Here is a 21,754-nt window from a genome sequence, read left to right on the forward strand (position 1 = left end):
TTCCTTCTTTACAAACATATGTTTTTTGAAATTAAATAAGGCTAAAATCTATTTTCCTAAATAACAAGACAATATTACTCTCAATATCTCTGAATATGAAAACATCTATCTATGTTTTACAAGCATATCACACTGTATTAGAACATCTTGATAAAATTCATAACTACCTATTATATATATCCAAAGAATTTTGCACTAGGTGATAATTTAAGAATATACTATTCGAAATGTGTCACACTTTTTTCAATTTGCAGATATAACACCTTTTAAAGTGTAAAGTGTATTGAGTGTATCAAGAGTATTAAAAAAATTGAACATATTTAGTAGTGTATAAAATGTATTAGGTGTATCTGGTCTTTTTTGACATTCTATAGGTTTTTGCTTTTTTTTTTTTTCGTCATTTTTGCGTAAATAATAAGTATGAGTTATGAACCTAACTATTAAACTTAGGACTGACAAGAAGAATGACAAAATAGGAGGTTCACTTTGGATAACAGATAAATTTATTTTTACATTGACAAAATAGCAAAACAGAAAAATCTGATAAAAAATATTGTTGGAGTAATGTCCTAAATGCCCTAAATATTCTATAATTAAATAATTGTTCAATCAACCCCAAATATTTTATAATAAAATAAAACTCCCCACACACAATTAAAACCTATGAAAACTCTAATTTTCCCCCAAAACAAAAAAATAACACATCAAAGTTCCACCTAAGCTCTACAACTGTTTCAGGTCTCCTTCAAATTGTGTAGGCATTCAAAAATTTCCACTAATTTCACATTTGAAACCTTAGAAAGTTTTGAAAGGTCTTCACGATTTTGAACTCTATATCTTATGTTTCCCATCTTCTCTTCCGTGTTGGTTCCACCGAAAAGGATTGTTGTAGAACGATCCTCTGTTTCCTATCTTCTCTTTCATGTTGGTTCCACCGAAAAGGATTGTTGCAGAACGGGTTTAAACGACTTTCATAGCTTCAAAATCTTTTTCCACTTCAAACTTTTCGTCTCCTAACTTCGCCCGCTTCAAAATCTTCTATCAGTTGCTGCTGAAAGGCTTCATCCCCGATACATTCAAAAGAATGTAATGTAAAGATTGAAAGCCTTCGACAAAAACCGTTACATAAAAAAGAAAACGTTTAATGAAAATAAACGTGAATATTAACATTACCAAAAAAACACAAACGTCTGAAAATAATTAATTGAAAAATATTCTCCTAAAATACTATTAAATTAGGACGATTTTAGAGGAATACTATTAAATTAGGACGATTTTAGGGGAATGATTAGAAATTTAAATTTAAATTATTATTAAAAATATGTATTATTTATTATTTAACAAATTTTTTATAAATATTTTGGAATATTAATAAACTGAAAGGTTGAATTTATCTTTGCTATTATTTTAGGATATGATGTAAAATTTGAATTGAAACTGACGATTTTAGGAGATGATATAAAATCTAAACTTAAATTGTTAATAAAAATATGTATCATGCATTATTTATGTATATTTTTTGATAAATAGTTTGAAATATAAAAAACCAAAAATGTTGAATTTATCTTTGCCATTATTCTAGGGATGGATGTAAAATTTGAATCCAAATTGACGATTTTATGGAACGATATAAAAGTATAAGTTCATATTGTTATTAAAAATATGTATTATGTATTATCTAATAAAGTTTTGATAATTATTATGAAAGATAAAGAATTCAAACCTATTGAATATAGGGGTCTTTTCAAAAGTATAAAAAAGCGGCAAAGTATTTACATTGTATAGAACAATTCTGAAAATAGAAAAAGCCTAGAGACCCACCGTGTAAAATACCAAAAATGTCCCGTCAACAATGCGCGTAATATATCTGGTAACGCGATTTGGTACACGATCGTTTAATTAATTAGGTACACGATCGTTTAGATTTGTCTACACCATCGTCTAGATTTGGCTACACGATCGTTTAGATTTGGGGTTCCAAATCTAAAAAAAAAATTCAAAATTTGGTATACGATCGTTTAGATTTGTCTACACGATCACTTATATTTGGTTACACGATCGTTTAGAAAAAAAATTTCCAAAATTTTGGTATACGATCGTTTAGATTTGGTTACACGATCGTTTAGATTGATGGAAAAAACATCAAGAGACATGCTGCAGTGGAATAAAAAAGATCACACTTTATTCTATATGCATCTAAACGATTTAGAAGTTGACATGCATGTGCTATGCGATGGACCTAAACGAAGAGCATAAAAAGTAAACGATGGACTTACCTTTTATAGTTTTGAACTTCTTCCTCGATCCAAAGCTTCTTCTTTGCCTGAAATTCATGAGAAGGACAACCTCTAAGTTGAGCTACTAATCTCAAGACCAAGAATGGAGCTGTGGGATTCGGTTTTGTGAAGTAAAACTTAGAGAGAAAGAAAGGAGATGTATCGTTTAGGTGATTTTTTCAGCGAAACATCATCCTTTCTCATTATGTAAAGAGAAGTTTATATATGAAATTTTACATGCAAATTGCATGCAAATTATTTCATATATTTTCAACACCTAATTAATCCATCAACTCTTACTAGAATTAGTGGTTTCTATCTCACAATAGGCTGTCACATTGCCCATTAACTTTTAATTAATTAAGTAATTAGTCAAAGGGGCATTTTGGTCATTTAACTAATTAAGTCAAAGTCAAACTTTGACTTTTCATAGTTAAAAGTCAACTTTTTGACTTTTGACTATTTTTTCCGTCTTGACTAATTCTAACCTCCCAAGTATGAATCCGCGTTCATTTTTCTAAAATTCAAATCATATCTGAATATAAATCCAGTCAAAGTTTTGTTTCTCAAAATTAAAAGTCAACAAGTTGACTTTTACAACTTTGACCGTTTCAAAACTTTCCAAGCTTTTAAATAGGAATCTATATTCATATTTATTTAAATCATATTTAAACACAAAGCTTTAAAGTTTATTTCTACCGACTTATATCTTATATATTTATCGGTTTGTCTCTCTTTTCTTAGTTCGAACAATTCGAGTTATTTCAACATACTTGTTCTTAGTTGAATCCATATGAGCTAGTAAGGGAACCTAATGGACCTATAGATGATGAGCTCCAACGATTCGAGATTAGCTGGCTAGACTCTTTTAGACCAAGCTTAATCAACATTCGTTAACTAAAGAGTCATTCCACTAAAGACTCTTAATTGCGCTCCCCTCACTATAGATATATTTCTGTCCACTTGATATAACCATGATGAGTAAGTTGATCCTTCATAGGTTGTTCGTAATCTTGGCTGGGTCAAAATACCGTTTAGCCCCAAGATTACATCTTGCTCTTTAGGACCCACTGATCCACTATTGAACAATTGGTTTAAGGTCCAACCTATAAACCTGAATCCTTCTGGGGTCAATGAGAAGGTGGGACCCTTTGTTCAAGACTTGGATTCAGTCCTTAAGGGAATAACTTATCTACTATCCCAGAAATGGGTAGGAGTGAATTTCGTCTTGTACCCTATGTTCCTAGCTATCCACTCGGTCTTATCCCTGAAATGGGAGACTTATTGGGCCAGTGATGATGAGTTGCCCTCACTTATGCAGATCTAAGGATACTACCGAATGAACAGAAGTTCATAGTTAGCTTAGGATTAAGATCAAGTTACCTAGGTCATCATAATTGAAATAGTCAGATTCTATTTTACGGTGTTATAACAAAAGTGACTATTTCATAGTTCCAGTCTTATGCAAACCATTTACATAGGATGCCTCCACTCCCATGTTTCTACATGAACGATATAGGATTACATCGTTTGTACTAACTACGGAGCGGGCCTCATCCATAGTGTTTATCCAGAATAAGGCGCCTAACCTTATTCGTACACTATAGACTATTTTGACTATTAACTTGAACTTAATCCATGTTTATGTCTCTACATAAAGTTCAAGTGTATTTGACAAATTTAGTAAAATAGCCTCTGACCTTAACTTATTGGTTTTAAGATTATAGCATTCAATAATAAAATTTATTGAATCAAATAACAAAGTACAAGTTTTAGGACACAAATTCCAACATAGATTTGGCTACACGATCGTTTAGATTTGCCTACACGATCGTTTAGATTTACCTACACGATCGTTTAAATTTGGCTACCCCAAGTCTAAACAATTTTTTTTTCTTTAAAATTTGGTATAAACGATTTTTTTTCAATATTCTTTATACACGATCTTTTAATTTATCAATTTTTTCAAGATTCTTTATACATCATCTGCTTAAAAAAGATCTGCGTAAAAAAAGAAAAGAAGAAAGACGATTTTTTTCAATATTCTTTATACACAATCTTTTAGGTTTTTGTTACTCTAATTTAAATGCCTAATCAATTTTTTCAATATTCTTTATAACCATCTATTTAAAAAAGAAAAGAAGAAATATGATATAATGCATGTAGTGAATGAAATAAGAAAAATAAGAAAAATAAGAGACATCTAGGAATAAAAAGAAATAAATTTGGTTACCCAAACCTAAAAGAAAAAAAGATGAAGAAATCGCACAAAACAATAGCCAGATCTAAACGATCATATATCAAATATATTACGTGCGTCGTTGACGTGGTTGACTAAGAAGTGTGCTAGCCGTTTTAGACTAGGCGAGAATACACGTCTTAGAGGTTAGCTGGGGCATTTAGGCTTGGTGAGAAATCTTCCATATAGGTTAGTGTGACATTGAGAAAATAGCTTCTAAAGAGCTTATTTGCATAGAGGTTGGTGTGGTGTTGAGAAGTTAGGCGTGGAGTACATGACCTTGCGAGAAGAGGTTTGCAGCTTTGTCAAGATAAAAAATTGCAGAAAATGATGGAATGACAAATCTGGAATATTTAAAAAATCGCTAAATTTATGGATTTTGTTACATAGCCAAATAAATTATTAATTAATTGATTTAAATTTATAAATATGAAATTCGAAAATCCGGAAGAAATTAGAACATAAATCTAGGGATGATGCAATCTTTTTGAGCAATAAAATATTATGTTTAGTTAAAGATTTATTAAAAATTAATAAATTTACTAAAAATGAATGACCTTTACATTTACCTATCTAAATACATTGTATGTATAAGAAATGAATTATCTATATATACAGAGTTATTAAAAAACTAGAAAGAAAAATCTGACGATGCTCAATTTAAAGGGGTTATGTATTGAACATATTTTGTTACGTTTGGCTTTGGTTTTTGCATATTTGTACGGAAACTTAAAATTTAAATATATAAGTAGTAAAGCTTTGAGATGTGAAAATAGTAAAACCACTGGAATCAAGCATTTTGTGAGTTTAAAAAGTGGCCTTTTTCTTTTTATTCTGTTTTCTGACACCACCATCCAAGATCCATGTGGTGAACCAGTAGTAGGTTCCAAGAACCAAATGCGCTCTAAGAACTAACTTTCCACAACGCTGGAGTGATCGACTAATTTACGGAAGTACCCGCATCTCTTCACTGTCCACCAATGTCTATTTACGTAATTTAAACACTGATGGCTGCAAAACCCCCCCTCCTTAAACCCTACCTACACCATCCTTTCCTTTCTTTTAGGGTTTGAGGTTGAGATTTACTTTCTCTAATTGCTTCCAGATGGCCAAGCGTTTGCTTCCATTGCTCAATCGCGTTCTCATCGAGAAGATTGTTCCCCCTACCAAAACCAATTCCGGCATTTTGCTTCCTGAGAAGTCCAGTAAGGTGAATCTTCCTTTTCCATCACCCTTAAAACAAAATGTTCGTTACATTGTATGGGAATTCCTCGGAATTTCGATTTTCTCCTCCAATTTTTGCTTTTCCTTTCGTTTTTTTCTTCCCGTGATTCTTCAAATTTACCACACTCAATTCTCTGGGACGACTACCCTCATTTTCGTTCATGGGTTTTTTTTTTTCTTCCTTTTCTCGTTTAATAGTTGTTTGGTGTTTGGTTTCTTGTAAGGTTGGCTTCTAGTTGGGTTTTGAGCTCATTTATTGGTATCTGATTCATTTAAAGAAGACTTGTAATATGATTTGAAAGTATGAATGTTTTCATTTCCTTCTGATTTCAGTGTTAGTGACTGTTCAGTGATACGATTTGTAACGAACTCTCTTTTTTAAGAACCATTGCTTAACACAGAAGTGGATGTAGCTGCTGAACTGTGGGCATGGGATTAATCCGATGCAATTTTTCATTTTCAGCAGAAATCTATAGTAGTTCATAAGTTCTTTTTTCTTTTATTTTTTTCCGTGGATGAGCTTTGCTGAATAACTTTGATCTAGGGCACCTCCTTCCATCAGGATTTTTTTAGATTCAGAATGATATGACTCTTTTGCTCATGATAAGTTTAAGTAGTCCATGGATTCTGGCTTGTGTTTTATAACTTAACCTCCCTGCATTAGAAGGACTAAATTAGCAAAACCTTTATTCCTGGAAGAGTATGTGTGAGTTGTCGAAGGTGGTTGTCATGAGTCTTATGAATTTCTCGTGTTTTCATTTGCGCTTCGACTTTGAACTTCGATTTTGACGATCTTTTGTAAGATTAGATACTATCATGCATGCTGGTCTCCTTTCTCTAGTGGGCTCCCATTCTTTGGTCTTGAATTTTTTATTCTACTATATTTTTTCATTTTTTTTTTCATGTTTTTCCTCAATCAAAGTTGTTATAGAAAAATAAAGGTTGCTCTGACAGTTCGGCTTTGTTACACAATTTGTGTATCGTTTATCGTGTGCTTTTTTTCTTAATTTTGTTCCTCATCTAGCTCAACTCTGGAAAAGTTATCGCGGTTGGTCCTGGGGCTCGTGACAGAGAGGGAAAGATTATTCCTATCTCTGTAAAGGAAGGTGACATCGTCCTCCTACCAGAATATGGAGGAAATGAAGTCAAGCTGGGAGAAAAGCAGTATGTATACCTGTTCTATTGCCTTTTATATTTATTTATGTAATTTTTTGTCTGTTATTTGCTCAAGAATTTGGTTTTAAAGTTAACCTGGAAGTTGAAAATGCCCTCAATTTCTCCATGTGGCCTATTCTTTGATCGTTTTTTTAGATTTTGTTGCTCTTGAACTTGCATGCTGTGCTGAACTTTAGGCTGTATTCTGGTGTTCTCTAATCTTTTTGTTTTTGACCGGTTTACCCTGGCTTGGTCAATTCCCGCTTATCTTGGATGTGTCAAAAAAAAAACTTCTTATTGTTTTGTAGCATTATCAGTTGTTTGCTAAGGGCCTAGAAAACTAGTTTTGATGGTTCTCATCAGCAGTTGGGTTGGGTTAGACTAGACTTTTGTAGATTTCTTTGAGCTAGAATAGTCAGTTACAAGGATGAAGAAAACCATAAACCTATAATAATGTATCCTTTTTGTTCTGAAATTCTGATTTAAATTCAACGCACACCTGAGGCTGCTGATGCTGGATATGGAGACATAAGCTCAGTAACTGTAATTACTTGGAATTTAGACTATTATTAAATTATCTTCTACCTTTTGGTAGGCCGTTTAATGATTCTTGTGTAATTTTATCTAGGTTATTCCTTAGTTTTGGTTAAAGATTTTTCTAATTAATCCTTAACATGTTAAAAATTTTCAATTATAACCTTTACTTGTGTATGTTACATCATAGTTGATGGTAAGCTTATGTGATATGGTTACTTGTTGGGTTGGTAGAATTTTATGAAAGGAATCAAGTCATATAAGACTTTAAGAGGAAATTTTCTTAGTAGACATCATTTCCGCTCCTTAACCCTCAGTTTCCACTCCAAATTTTTGCCAATTGACCAAGTATCGTGGCACCTATTCTGATAATTAACCATAATTACTAACGAAATGATGGAAACATTTGGAAGTGGTAAAAATAGAGACCTCATTGGAAACATTTGAATTAAACGAGGATCAAATCGAAATAATATACAACAAATCGTGAGGGACTGAAACATAAATCTAGTCTTTTATTCAATTACATGTCCCTTGGGTTGGCAATTCGGATTGGCCACTTTTCTTTTCTTTTCTTTTCTTTTTTTTTTTCTTTTCTTTTTTTTTTTTTTGAGGTGAATGACTTTGTCGTCTGATTTCAGGTTCTATCTATTCCGCGATGAAGATTTATTAGGAACACTTCATGAATGATTGATCATGTGAAAGTTTGAATGTTTTTCCAAGTCTAAGCTGTATGCTCCAGATCTAGTGAGCTATTTTCTAAACGAACAGAGGACTAAATATTATATATGAATTTTTGGCATTTCTCGCTCAACCTTTTTTAGGGATCTTGTACGATTGTTGTGCTATTTCTACTTACTATCTCATGTCTAACTAGAGATATATTAATTTGGGTGTGAGATAATTATTTCAAAATGGATCTTTGATTTAAAAAGATGGGAGCACTTTGAAACTGAATCAATGAAATTAATCTTCAAGTAAATTTGTTGATGCTAATGGGCCAAGATTAATTTGGCGCTATTATATTACTATAGATTGATTCCTCACGAGGGGGATGCAAAATAAAAGTAGCTCTTGATTATTACTACTTTTTGGTACCACTATCGTTATTCTTCGAGTTTAGAATTTGAATTGAACACTTATTCATTTTTTGGGTTGGGTCGTCGTAGTATGAAACCCTCTCTAAGTAACATGTGGTTTGGGGTTGAAATAAAAGGTTTTTGGAGGTTTAATGTTTCAAGTTGAGGGGGATGTAAATGAATTGAGTTCATATTCAAAATAAGAATGATCTTGGAGTTACTATTTGTACCAACCAAGATGTGATATTGTCATGGATGATCAATTGTAAAATCTTCTTAAAGAGCAAGTGAATGAGAACCTGAAATGACTCTATTTGTGGTCTTTTTATCTTGACTCTGTCTGCATTTGATGACCGCGGATCAGACCTTCATCTTTATCTATCTAGATGCTTATCCTGTTGGACATTGCTCACTTAAGAGAGAATTTTTCAAGGGTAATTTTGAGAAAGTTACTAAACTCTACATGTTGAATAAGTTAGAACTAAAGGAGAAAAGGAAGTACGATAGAAGAGCATGAAATACTTATAGATTTAAAAGGTGTCGAACACGGATTTTGAATATTGGACATATTGCATTGCAAACTTGGATTCTAAATGTTGGATGATCATTGTGAAGTATGGGATGGTAAAGCTAAACTCATTTTGGTTAGGTTGTCATAAATTGATTTTAATTACACTTGTTTATGTGGCTATTTTGTGTTATTTAAAAGTAAACAAATCATAAAACATACCCTTTGTCGGAGAATATTTTATAAGTCATTTTTAAGCATTTGTATTGAAATGTGAATATAGTTAGTAGTGTTGTCAACAAAACAAAACTTGAGATTTGTTGATCATTCCTTGGTTTGTGGGCCATTTCCATTTCGTAGTTTGAGGATGGGCTAAGCCCTAAGAAAATAAAGCAATTGAGCTCTTTAAATAAGAGGAATCCTTGGAAATGGCAAATATAAGAATGAAATTTGTCAAAATAGCAAACAATTATTTTATTTTTATTTATGGCAAAACCAATTGTCAGGGTAAATTTTCCACTTTTTTTCGACCGAGAATGCCCCTTAACGTATCAAAACTGTCCTAAATCAAATACAGTATATTTAAGGAACCTGAAAAATCAAATAAAACATATCATAGTCAATTACAGTGTATCTATAAACACACCCACTTATGTTAATTATTAACCAAATCAAATAATTATTATATTATCACAAAGATCCCTAACCATGTTTAATTGATTTCAATATCCCCTAATTATTCCCATTTTTCCCTTCAATAATTATATATTCAAACTTTAGCTACCGATTTTTCCTTCAATAGCTATTAACGCAATGAATAGCTTATAGAATTTTAATGCAATGAAGTATTCCTTCCTAAAACAATGATAAACATGATGCAATATTTAACCATTTACGAAAAAACATTAAAGAATGTAACCGAAAAGCATTTAAAACAATCGAAATTCAAATCTATAAAATTCAAATTTAAACTCCAACAATTCCCTAAAATTATGGCAAATATAATGGGAATACTTATCTTTAGATTCAAATCTCAACTATCCCTAAAATCATGCCAAATAAATTGTCATCTATATCTTTAATGTTACAAACAAACCACAGTTCGTTAATGGAAACCAAAACACAATCTCAGATCTGAATATATTACGAAAATACAAATTTCACCAAAACATTCATGGCCATTAAAACATAAATTTTAACGAAGAACGGAGCAAAACATATTCTTTTTGCCTTCCCAACATTATATTCATAAGATGAAACAATAATTTAATATTCATCCCTCCTATATACAATATACCACTTAATACTTTATTCGATAAACCTGTTTCCTTTGAATTGTTTTGATGGCTTTGCAACGAGTGAAGACCGTATTCCATGGTAGATGGATCGAGTCATGCCGATATATTGACTATCGCCTCCTTGATGTATATGTTTCAGTTTCATCCTCGTTTCAAGAATTTGTAAATTGTATCCAACATAGACTTTTTCCAAATTTAGAAGTTTCTATCTGTAGGTTGACCCTTTACTGGAAAGATGGCAACAATTCGAAACTCATTCGGATTGTGGATGATAAGGATGTGTCTTGGATTATGTTAGTTTTATCAAAATTGCCAGACAATGATCTACTCGTTGTTCTCGACACCGCACCTGCTACGGATATTGGAAATACCCCTTATATGAGCAGCGAACTACCTAGAACCGAAGACTCACGTACTGAAAATGTAATTATTGATCTCAATGCATTTGAATCACCAAATACTGTTATACACATTAGAGTTGGATCCATGTTTAGACAAAAATCAGTTTTGAAAAAAGCTATTTATATGCTCGCTTTGAATAGTAGCTTTGAATTAGTTACTGTTAGGTCCAACCGTACATCATTCGACATCAGATGTAAGGATCCATCTTGCCCCTGGTATCTACGTGCTTCGGTATTCAAAAGAAGTGACATTTGGATAGTTCGTAAATTCATATATACACATATGTGTTCTGTTGACGTCGTGAAGAATGACCACAAACAAGCAACATCCTGGATTGTATCTGAGTGTACGAAATTAATATTTAAAACGAATGACAAGGTTCCATGTCGTCCTTCGGATGTTATAAATTATATGAAGATTCACCACAGTGTGAACATAAGTTATGATAAAGCTTGGGGAGGACGTGAAATTGCTTTGAATTCCATCAGGGGTACTCCGGAGGACTCATATGCCATGTTGTCTGCCTTTTCGGATGCACTGATCCGAAACAACCCAGGTATCAAAAATTTCAATTACCCTGTATTTTAACAGATACCACAAGATCCATATAAAAATACAATGTAATTCTAAAGTACTTTATCTGACTGTTTTTAGGTACATATACGGCTGAAGAAGCAGATGATGAAGGTCGGTTTAAATTCTATTTCATGGCACTAGCTGCTTCAATTGATGCATGGAACTACTGCGTACCAGTTATTTCTGTTGATGGTGCAGCTATGAAGAACAAATATCTTGGTACCCTCATATCTACTTGTACTATTGATGGGAACTCTCAAATTGTGCCACTACCTTTTGCTGTCGTTGATTCAGAGAATGATTTGTCATGGTCATGGTTTTTTCGAAACCTTAAAGCCGTTTTTGGGGAACATAATGAGATGTTAATTGTTTCTGATGCTTACAAAAGTATAGAAAATGGGTTTAATGCCGTTTATGAAATAGCTGAACATGGATTATGTGCATTCCATTTGTTGAAGAACTTGAAAAAGAACCATAAATCACTTCCCATGGAGGACTCATTTAATAAATGTGCCAGAACGTATACACTACTGGAATTTGAGTACTACATGAGGCAACTCGAACAACTATCTCCATCAATGAGGCATGAGTTGGAAGCAGTGGGAAGACATAAGTGGGCCAGGGCATTTTTTAAGAGAAAAAGATACCAGGTTATTACAACCAACATCTCTGAAAGTATGAACTCTACCTTGAAAGAACAACGAGAATTGCCTGTAATTGGACTTCTAGAATCTATCCGTAGTTTGATTCAAAAATGGTTCTATGAACGTCGTATCAAATGGAGTTTCCAACGCACACAACTTTCAATATATGCAGAAGATTTGATTCGAGAATCCTTGGCGCAGAGCCACTCAATGAATGTAAGTTATTTAATATTCAATAAATGCAGTAAATGTGTAGTGAATTACTTTTTTTGTACATGATATTTGTTGTATTGGTTTGACAGATATATCCTGTAGACCAACATGAATTTGAAGTCCACCATCGTAAGGAACAATTTGTCGTCAACATTTTAAATCGGACATGTTCATGTCGTCAATGGGACCTTGATTTGATCCCTTGTTCACATGCATGTAGAGCATTGTCCACAAGGAATCTTAATCTCCATTTATACACCGATAAGTTCTACTATGTCTCAAATTTGATAAACCTGTACAAGAAGGGGACGCGTTCTATTGGTACTGTAAATCAAATTAAGAATACCCACCAAGGTGGCAATGATGGAATACTTCCACCGCAGGTTAAACGTCCAGCTGGAAGACCCAAAAAGAAGAGGTTTACTTCATTCTTAGAGAAGAAAGCCTCTGTTCGTTGTAGCAGGTGTGGTAAAAAAGGTCACAATTGCAAGTCTTGTAAAGAACCCATTTAGTAATAGCGATGTTTAAGAAATAAAAGGGATAATTCGTTTATATTCATAGTTGTATTTTCTTATCAAGTTGGTTGAATGATTCGTTCAAATAAGATTGTTCTTTTGTTCACTTAAATACAAAGTATTTAATTACACTGTATTTGGCTGTTTTAAACTCAATCACAGTTATGTTCAAAATCCAATGTAATCCAGCTTACATAACAATTATCAAATAAGCATGAATTTATAAGTTTTGTAAAAACAAATACCTTAGTTCAACGAAAACATGTTAATTTCAATATATTCTAGACCCCTAACAAAAAAGCATAAAATGAATATTTCAAGCTTGACTTAGATGCAGATCAAACGATGGCCATTCTGAGGATGAATTCTCTTTATCCTTCCTTGGTTCAACTACTTTTCCTCTTAAAGCATCTATCCATATTCCCGTTGAAACTGGTGTAACCTCTCTATACTCTTTAGCATTTGATCTTTTCATTCTTAACCCTTCCTTTGTGTTGTTTAGCTAAAAAAAAAAAGTCCATGGATAGGATAACAAATTATAAATTACATATAAACTAGATCGTTTTCTTACATGTTTTAGAACAACCCTTGCTGCTGCTGTATTTTCCGCCATATTTGAAACCCTATCATTATTCGGCATTTTGCCTATAATCTACAAGTTATTGGCAAACAAGTCTCTATATTAAGTATGTTATTATCATTTTCGAAATGTTGAACCGTCATTTATACTAGATATGTTATCACCTTGGCCATCTGTGGTCTATGTTTAATTTTGCCAAATGCTGGTTGCACGTTCCTCAACATTCTTGGGGTTGAATTCAATGAACACTGACCCTGTGCATTCTTTAATATTTCTCGGGTATTAGTTAAAGATACCATTCATATACAACAATTCACAACGTCTCGAAGGAATATGTAGTCACACCAAACCTACAGCCATTCACATACTTATATGCCAGATTTCAAATACAGTTGAAATGTTATCCCAATTGCCTAGATAGAATAACTATATACTCATTCAACATTATACCTATCCATCCATTAACTGATCTTCATAATGTTAAATGTTTCACAGCAAGCCATTCAATCATATTCATAATGATAAATGATATTCAATGATATCCCTAATGATAATTACCCAGAAGGGGACAGTAACCAACACATACACAGTAATTTCCAGCACAAAAAACAATGGCAACTTGTAGATAACCCCAAAAAACATTCATGTCATCGATCTCCATACACTTAAACTAACAGGCAGCCTACTACCACCGTTAAAGCTACAAATTCAATGTAGTTTATACCACAATCATTAAACATACACAGTCATTTAGTATAGTAAACATATAGAGATCCACAACTATACCTTTCTTCTCCTCTGTTCTTTTTTCTTGATCTCATCATATATAACACTCTCATCAATTGACCGTATCAGCCTGTTTATCTCCTCATCTGTTTCCTCCGGGGCCTATTACAAGTATGTACATATTAGTCTATAATATGTATTATACACATTCTCAACATTTTGATTTTTTTCTTTACCTTATACTGCGAAGACTCTTTATCTCCAGCTCTTGGTGGTGTCTCTAATTTTGCCACTTTAGATTGACCACCGTCGTGCCCTCTTGAACTCTCTCCTTAACTTTCATCCATAAGTCCTTTTCCATCCTTGTCTTCATCGTCATCCCTTTTTTCAAGCACGGTTCGATTGCTTGTATCCAAGTTCAAATCTTCAACATCATCTTCTTTTTGGTCCTCCTCCACCTTGTCAAGGTGCTCTTCAAACGCCCGTGCTCCCTACGCAAAAAATACAACCAAATACATTGTATTTGGTAAGACTATTTGCAACCAGATACACTGTATTTGTTAAGATTCTTTACAAATACAAACCAGATACACATATTATCAAAGTCTACACATCATGCTTACCATAAATTCATGCCTCTTTGTTGCTTCCATTATTCCATTCATCTTCTGCACTAGTTCTTCAAACCGATTATTCATTTTCAACTCCACAGATTTAAGAAACTCAAGAAGACCTTCCACACTCGTCTCCATCCTCTGTTGGCTAATCTCAATCTTCTCTACCATTTTCCTCAGGACATTAATCTCACTTGTAGACGGTATGCCTCTATTCAGCGAAATAGAGGCTATGTTGGTCAGAATTCTTGTTCTTTCGAAGCTCATCCTCTGCTTCTTTGAGTATGTCTTTTTCTGTCTTGATGAATGGTGTGAAGAATGGCATTCCCACTTCATCTGGGGTTGCCAGCATTGGAGACACTTCAAGCTGTTTCAAAAATGAAGAAAATACTGTATAAACAAAACTATTATGAATATATGAAGTACTACAAATTACGAGATCTACATACCGTTGGCGAATCGAACACTTTCTGTTTTAAGTCCTTCCATTTGGGTTGTGTGTCAGCCGCCCAATTTATAATCCCAGGGACTTCATTGGAGATCCTCGTTGCAAAAAAGTTGGGCGGAGTACTTAATGTTGGAATTACCTTGTAAGCCCAAGCGAGAATGGAGAAAATAAACCCCCCATAGAAATACCCGTTTGCCCCTTGCTACAGACTGCCCTATTCATGAATTCCACTAAGAGTTCAAAAGCAACTCTACCCCACGGGTACCCATCAAATACTTCATCATCGTCTACCATAATGATATGATCCCAATCTACACTTAGACATTCTTGTTTGGAGATCAAAAAACTCTCCAGAAAGTACAGCTTGGCCATTTTTATCCTATCATCATTAGTTCCAGTGGTACTTATATTGAACATAACATTCAAGTACTGCATCGTCACAGTTTCAAGATTTTCAAAATATACCTCTTTTAGCCGCCCACCACCCTTTATATCTTCATGGTTAATATCAGGAATCTCATGACATCTTAACCCTGTTATAAGTGCAAATTCTCTCAATCCAAACCTCAGAACCCTTCCTCCTATTAGAAATTGAAGCTGACTAGTCGACTTGGGTTTGCACATTCGCTGAATAAGGTGCAACAACAATTGGGAGGATTGGTTTGTTATGGAGAGGTTTAGAAAGTGCCCAAATATCCCCTCCCTAAATCTATTAATAAGCCTATCTCCAAGATTTTCCTTAATTTTCTCTATTACTGTGTTCTTAATGTGTAGATTGATTTTTAAAGGCTCGTTTCTTCTTTCAAAACACATTAAGTACACTGAGTCCTAACATGATTTGAAAAAATCATCAGTAACTAGGCATATATCTATCACATATATCTCATATGCATTAAACCGATAAATACACCGTAAACATAAAAGACAGCCAACATATATAATTGAATAGACTATCAATATAAAATAACATACAGAACATTTATACTTTTCACTACTAATTTACACATACTCTGTAACTAACTACATCCCATTCAATCAACTACCCAACATACAAAAGACGGAAGCCACAAATACAAAACACATACAACCCAAGTACCATACATTACATATGAAACATTACAAATACAGAGTATCTAAACTTAATATATGAAACAATCTATGTTACCTCTGATTTCTCCGGATTCATTGGAGCTTTTCCCTTTCTCCTTCTATCTTCTCTTGCCTTTTCTTCCTTTTTAACAGCCTTCACCTAGTTTATAAAACCAAGATTTGAGCTATGTATGTAAAATAACATACACCAATATGAAATTACTTGCTTACTTTCTTTCCCTTTTCTCGAGCCTTGCTCCTTTTCCTAGTATCTGGGGGTATCTCACTCGTTGATGAATTCAAATCTTCACCCACGACGGTCTCGCCTTCCTCCTCTTCATCCTGTTATTCTTCATCTTGTTTTTCTTCGTCTTCTTGATCATCAGCTTGTTCATCTTCTTCCACTTCTTCGTCTTCATGTACTTTCTCCTCCTTTTCGCTTTCGCTTTCCGTATCATCCTGTTTGTCAAATTTACAATTAATATATATAGCACATAATTCATCCATAACAAATGTATGACGGTTATACCTTTCCTTCAACCTCCTTTTGTTTTTTTCCTTTCCCCCTATAAACTCTCTTCCTCGAGACCTAAACAGGGAACAATATAAATAAAAAGCTTATTTGAATTACGAGAGACCACAAGTAATTGGAGAATAGATTTACACTTTACCAAACTCTTAATCCGTTGTTTTTTCTGGACAGTGGCTTCCTTTTTTTTCGTTTCAGTTCTCACCCTCTTTTTTGAAGTTCCTGGACTCTCTCTTTTGCCCCCGGAACCTTCTGCCATGATATCTTCTGTTCTCTGACATTTATAGAAAAGCATATAAAGGGCGTATCTGTTCACACTTCATTTGTACCTCCTCAGAAGAACTAGATAGGTTTTGAATTCCGGTTGACAATGATTTTCTAGAACCAGTGATCCCCGCGGCTCGTAACCGATCACTTGTCCTTGTTTTGATTTCTCCCCTCCCCTTTTTCATCTTTATATTCTATAAAATTTAAAAAATTCCAAAAGCCAATATATTTATATATAACTTCAGAACAGATCCCAAGTAACGCTCCTAAAATAAAGGGCGTATCTGTTCACACTTTATGCCCTTTATTTTAGGAAACAAAAATCATGGAATTAAAATATAAATACGACATTCTATGCCATTTGGAAGCGGGTGGGAAGCAATTTGAAATTTAAACAAATTTTAGAACCGGAGAATTAGAACTCGGTATTTTTTTCACACAGCAAGAATCCAAAGCTTGAATATGCAGAAAACACATACATGCAGAAAACAGAGCAAGAATCCAAAGATCAGAAGGAACAACTCACCGATACTTTGCACAATTCGCGGTGCAAATCGATTGAAAGAAGAAAGGCGTGAGACGGCGGAAAAACGACGGTGCAACAACAACTGTGGAAGATAAATCAACTCTGAAAAAACCAGAAAGGAAGATACGGTCGGAAAACAAAGGGCGTGCAGACGGTGAAAAACTGGCGATGGAAAAGCGACTGTGGAAGCTAATATACGGAAGAAGATGCAAGGGTGAAAATTCGATGGAAGACTTTAAGCAAGTGAAGGAAAAACCAGGGTTTTATTTGAGATGGGGAGTGGTTGCATGCAGAAGATGTGATGTTTTACAGAGAGATGGTTTATTTATTTGGAAGGGAAAATAGAAATTTGAAGGCAATGTGTATTAAGTATAGAGTATTTGCAATTCTGACTACTATTGTATTTAAAAATCTATATTTTAAATTAGATAGGGGCCTTTAAGGCATAGTTGTCCCATTTATTATATGCAAATTAACTGTTTTGCTATTTTGACAATTAAAAAAAAAAATTGCCATTTATCTAAAGTAAATGTTAAATTTTGCTATTCTTCTTGTCGCCCCTTTAAATAAAGACGCTTCAAATGATGTAGCCCCATCATAAATCTTTTCCTTCTTGCCTCACAATATTATAGTTTGTTATTCTAACTTATTGCCTTTGGATGACTATTCACTACAAGAAATGAGGCTTTTAATAGCCTACGAAGATAGCTCATTTTAAATTGAGCTATTGAAAAAGAAAAAAAGAAGTGGAAAGTAGAAAATAAAAATATTCCACCAATATTTTCCCCCTTTTTGAAGCCTCTTTCACGAATTCTCTTGCTCAACCAAATGCGATACCCACGCCAAAACACCACCGTCAAACGACGACTGCGATATCCACCCTCAAACGACAATTTCTCACCTCTTTTCTGCGATAGCCTCCTTCTCATGACTGTCGTTCAACCGATGAAGACACTTTCATCTCTATCCATCGTCGTTGTCTCTGTTCGTCCGACTCTCTGTTCGTCATCACTTTCATCACACGATTTCCCTAGAATATCCTATTTTTCAGCTTCAATCTCTCAGACTTACAATATCTTGGCTTCATCTAATCTCTCATCGTCGTCCACATGGGTTTTGCTTAGGGTTCCTTGTCTACCAGCTCGTCTCTCTACTGCTATTAGACACTTGAAGCTTATGATTCGAGGTTAGTCTTCTTTTTCCTTTCTTCTACATCGTTTTTATGGTGAGAGCACTGAGTGAAATATCATTAAGGAGTTTTAAACATATGGAATGATTGTTTTAAGTAATAAACATCTTTTCTTTGAGGTTTATAATAATGAGATATGTTTCTTTAGATCATAACAAGCTTAATGGTCTTGCTTGTGGTCTGATATGAATAGGCTTGCGCACCTCTAGTCTTTTGGTTTTAAACAGTTGGTATTTTGATGTTTGAGCTTAAAAAATCCTTCCACATTTGTTCTTCATATTTTTCTTCATGCCCTAATCTCCAATTTTTGTTTATTCCATGAATCCCTTTCATGTTTTGTTCTTAAAAAATTTATTGTGGTTTTGCTTTGTTAACTGATTTCTTGCAGTTTTAATCCCTCACAGCAAAGGCTTCTCTTTCTATTATTAAATCCTCCATTTGCTCGATGAAATTGAAATTAGAGATTTGCAACTATAGGTAATTTTGCACAACCTCTCTCTGTCTTTCATAACATATCTCTCTCCCACATCCTACGACCTTTTTCTGTTGTTTTCACTTCCATATATTATTTTGGGATGCTTTCAAATGCACATATAATGTAACTTTTGTAGTCATGGGCACATTGTACAGTACAAGACTGCCTATTATTCATTTTACCTTTCTGTGAGTAGCTTTTCCTTGCTCCACTTTAAGAAATCAGTGTGTGTGAAGTATGTAAAGAATAGCTTAAATGAAACTATTTAAGTGTACATCACCTCTATTCATAATGCTTTTATGTTCATGTTTTTATGGGTAAAGTTGAGTTCTTACAATGTTGTTTGTATCTTGAATGTTGTTAACTTCTTTCAATTTGTGAGTGATTGCATAGACTTTTAATGGTTAGGAAAATTCTGAGGTAGTAAAAATTGTTGATCTTATTAAGCTTGAACTGTAGAGTTTTCTTTTGGAAAACTTCATAACTAATATTCTCTTCTCTCAATTATTAATTTAAGTTGCAAGTAATTTTTAGCATTATGCTCCTAGAAGTGAACTCTTGTTCTGTTGTCACCTTTCAGTTTTAGCAAGTCATGTTCATCTAATTAATTGTTTTTACAATCACTCGTTTGTATTGCTTTGTACTCTAATGGATTGTGATTTCAATTTCTCCATTTAAATTCATCTCTTGGCCTGAGGAGAAATGTCTTATTCTTTGTGATAACGGAAACATAGTAGGTTGTTGTTAATGATGATGTTTTCTGTATGCTCTTAAACTGTTTGATGAAATGCCCAAAAGAAAGTTAGAGTTGAATTTCCACATGTTTATGTGATTATGAAGTTGGGTGGTTTTCTTGTATGTGTTTGTTTCTTTGCTTAGTTGTTAAAACCATACATTTTTCTCAATAAAGAAAATATTGAGTAAGTTTATGTTACTCAATATCAGTTTCTGCCCACCAACTGAGCAAGATATTCAAAAAGGGAATAGTTTGGTAATGTTCCTTTTATTTTACATTCCTTTTAAAACTTCTCTTTAAAATTTTCAACTAGAATATGAATGAGTAAATGTGCCTGCAGCTAGGTCATGGTAGTGTACAATCCTCTTGGATGGATCCGTAATGATGTTGTTAGAATACCGGTGAGTAGAAATTTGCTTTTGCTTGCATGTTTCACATTTCGGACAATGGAACGACTTGGACTATTACTACATTTACGATCGAGGGAAATATGAATTAGAAGAGAAAAATGGTATTTGTTATCTATGATTTATCATCATCATTATTTTTATGCATAGTTTTTTACTCTTTATAAAAGTATGCTCTTGGATTTACTGAAGTTTCAGTGAGTTTATTTCCAGAAAACTAGGTTAAAACCATTGAGTTTTGGGTTCTTTTGACACTTATGGTTCTTTGTTGCTGCAATTGATAGAATAGGATGGAAACTTGTTCAGTCATATGTGATTGTGATATTGTGAGATTTATCCAAATAATATTTAATGAGCAAGCTGATAATTGATGGAGGCATTTGCTATGATTTTTTGTCAGCGAGGAGTGATATTATTGAAGAACTATAGTATCTTAAATGTTAATCTTCTCAATTTTCTCTTGCTATGGAAGTATCCTTTTCAGTTCTGTAACCTTTTTCATTCATCTTCTGATAAAGACATGGTTACTTTATGGAAGTATCCTTTTCAATTTTGTTTGAGATAATTATACTGATTTGCTATTGGCTGCTTAGGCTTGTGAAAAGATGATGTCCAGAATTGGTGGTTCTGTTAGTGGGGGCAATTGGAAATATGCACATGGAACTGCATATTATGGTCAAAACTTTTCACTCAAATGGCTGAAGGTTGATATTTCATTTCTTAGATTTATAATTTTATGTAGAAATTTATATAACATGTGTACCTCATCATGCTGTTGCATTGTTGTTAGTTGCAATAATGCTAATGGATGTTTGCCCTCTCTGGCCCTCTAGAACATCTAATTTACTCTCAGTGGTCATATTTTGTGCTCATTAAAAATGAAACTGAATTATTCCTTTTTAATCTTCGATAATGAACATTTTTTCTTCTTCTCATAATTGAAAGAAAAATTGAGGGGTGATGGACATGACAAATCTTTAACAAATTCAGGTCGAGACGATAATTTCAACAACTAAAGTGAGCATCGGTATGCTATCTTTTTTATCTTTTTTTTATCTACATTTGTTAAGGATTTTCTATGTTTTTTTTAATTAATATCCACAATTATTGGTGTCTAAAAAATCACATATTGATATATGTTTTATAAATTTATGCAGGTGAATAAAATGTGTCTTACCAGAGGAAAAAAGATCCTACGATGACAGTAGCTCATACCTTATATGATAATATAATCTTGGACACTTGGTGAATTTTGTTTGTATTTTGAGGGTTATTTTGTGTTGTGCTACATTCACTAAATACTTTATCTACCTTTGTATCATTTAGACTACAACTTTATTTGAGTAAATTATTAAATACTCTATTTTGTAATTTTAATAGATTATGAATGGAAGTTATTATTATTTATTGTGCTACAAAGTAGTTATGTGTGCTAAAGTTGAGTATTTTAACTAAAATTTGTAAAAAGCTAATTAAATAAGAAATTATTTTTGAAAACAAAGTTA

At 33.3% G+C, this 21,754-nt stretch overlaps 2 protein-coding genes and 1 long non-coding RNA gene across 3 annotated transcripts; all 3 read left to right on the plus strand.

Annotated features, from left to right (window-relative positions):
• Positions 1-5,305: 5,305 nt before the first annotated feature.
• On the plus strand, positions 5,306-8,242 carry LOC103495836 (10 kDa chaperonin, mitochondrial-like). Its single transcript, XM_008457511.3, has 3 exons — positions 5,306-5,725; positions 6,764-6,903; positions 8,070-8,242. Exons 1-3 carry the CDS (start codon positions 5,621-5,623, stop codon positions 8,116-8,118), a joined length of 294 nt encoding a protein of 97 aa, XP_008455733.1. The 5' UTR covers positions 5,306-5,620; the 3' UTR covers positions 8,119-8,242.
• A 2,116-nt stretch (positions 8,243-10,358) lies between these two features.
• Positions 10,359-12,680, plus strand: LOC103495899 (uncharacterized). Its single transcript, XM_008457581.3, has 3 exons — positions 10,359-11,271; positions 11,370-12,151; positions 12,238-12,680. Exons 1-3 carry the CDS (start codon positions 10,359-10,361, stop codon positions 12,658-12,660), a joined length of 2,118 nt encoding a protein of 705 aa, XP_008455803.2. The 3' UTR covers positions 12,661-12,680.
• A 7,831-nt stretch (positions 12,681-20,511) lies between these two features.
• On the plus strand, positions 20,512-21,535 carry LOC127150461 (uncharacterized). The gene is made up of 3 exons (XR_007822789.1): positions 20,512-20,953; positions 21,195-21,276; positions 21,407-21,535. It is a non-coding gene; the product is annotated as an uncharacterized LOC127150461 (long non-coding RNA).
• Positions 21,536-21,754: the final 219 nt, after the last annotated feature.

The sequence above is a fragment of the Cucumis melo genome, chromosome 8 (assembly GCF_025177605.1).
Source record: "Cucumis melo cultivar AY chromosome 8, USDA_Cmelo_AY_1.0, whole genome shotgun sequence".
Classification (NCBI taxonomy): Eukaryota; Viridiplantae; Streptophyta; class Magnoliopsida; order Cucurbitales; family Cucurbitaceae; genus Cucumis; species Cucumis melo.

What these genes read in the sequence shown, in the direction of transcription:
- LOC103495836 (XM_008457511.3), top strand. Translation starts at nt 5,621, where the DNA reads ATGGCCAAGCGTTTGCTTCCATTGCTCAATCGCGTTCTCATCGAGAAG. An exon ending in TTCCTGAGAAGTCCAGTAAG is followed by an intron (nt 5,726 to 6,763) that starts GTGAATCTTCCT and finishes TTCCTCATCTAG; the next exon opens with CTCAACTCTGGAAAAGTTAT. An exon ending in GTCAAGCTGGGAGAAAAGCA is followed by an intron (nt 6,904 to 8,069) that starts GTATGTATACCT and finishes GTCTGATTTCAG; the next exon opens with GTTCTATCTATTCCGCGATG.
- LOC103495899 (XM_008457581.3), top strand. Translation starts at nt 10,359, where the DNA reads ATGGCTTTGCAACGAGTGAAGACCGTATTCCATGGTAGATGGATCGAG. An exon ending in ACTGATCCGAAACAACCCAG is followed by an intron (nt 11,272 to 11,369) that starts GTATCAAAAATT and finishes GACTGTTTTTAG; the next exon opens with GTACATATACGGCTGAAGAA. An exon ending in CGCAGAGCCACTCAATGAAT is followed by an intron (nt 12,152 to 12,237) that starts GTAAGTTATTTA and finishes TTGGTTTGACAG; the next exon opens with ATATATCCTGTAGACCAACA.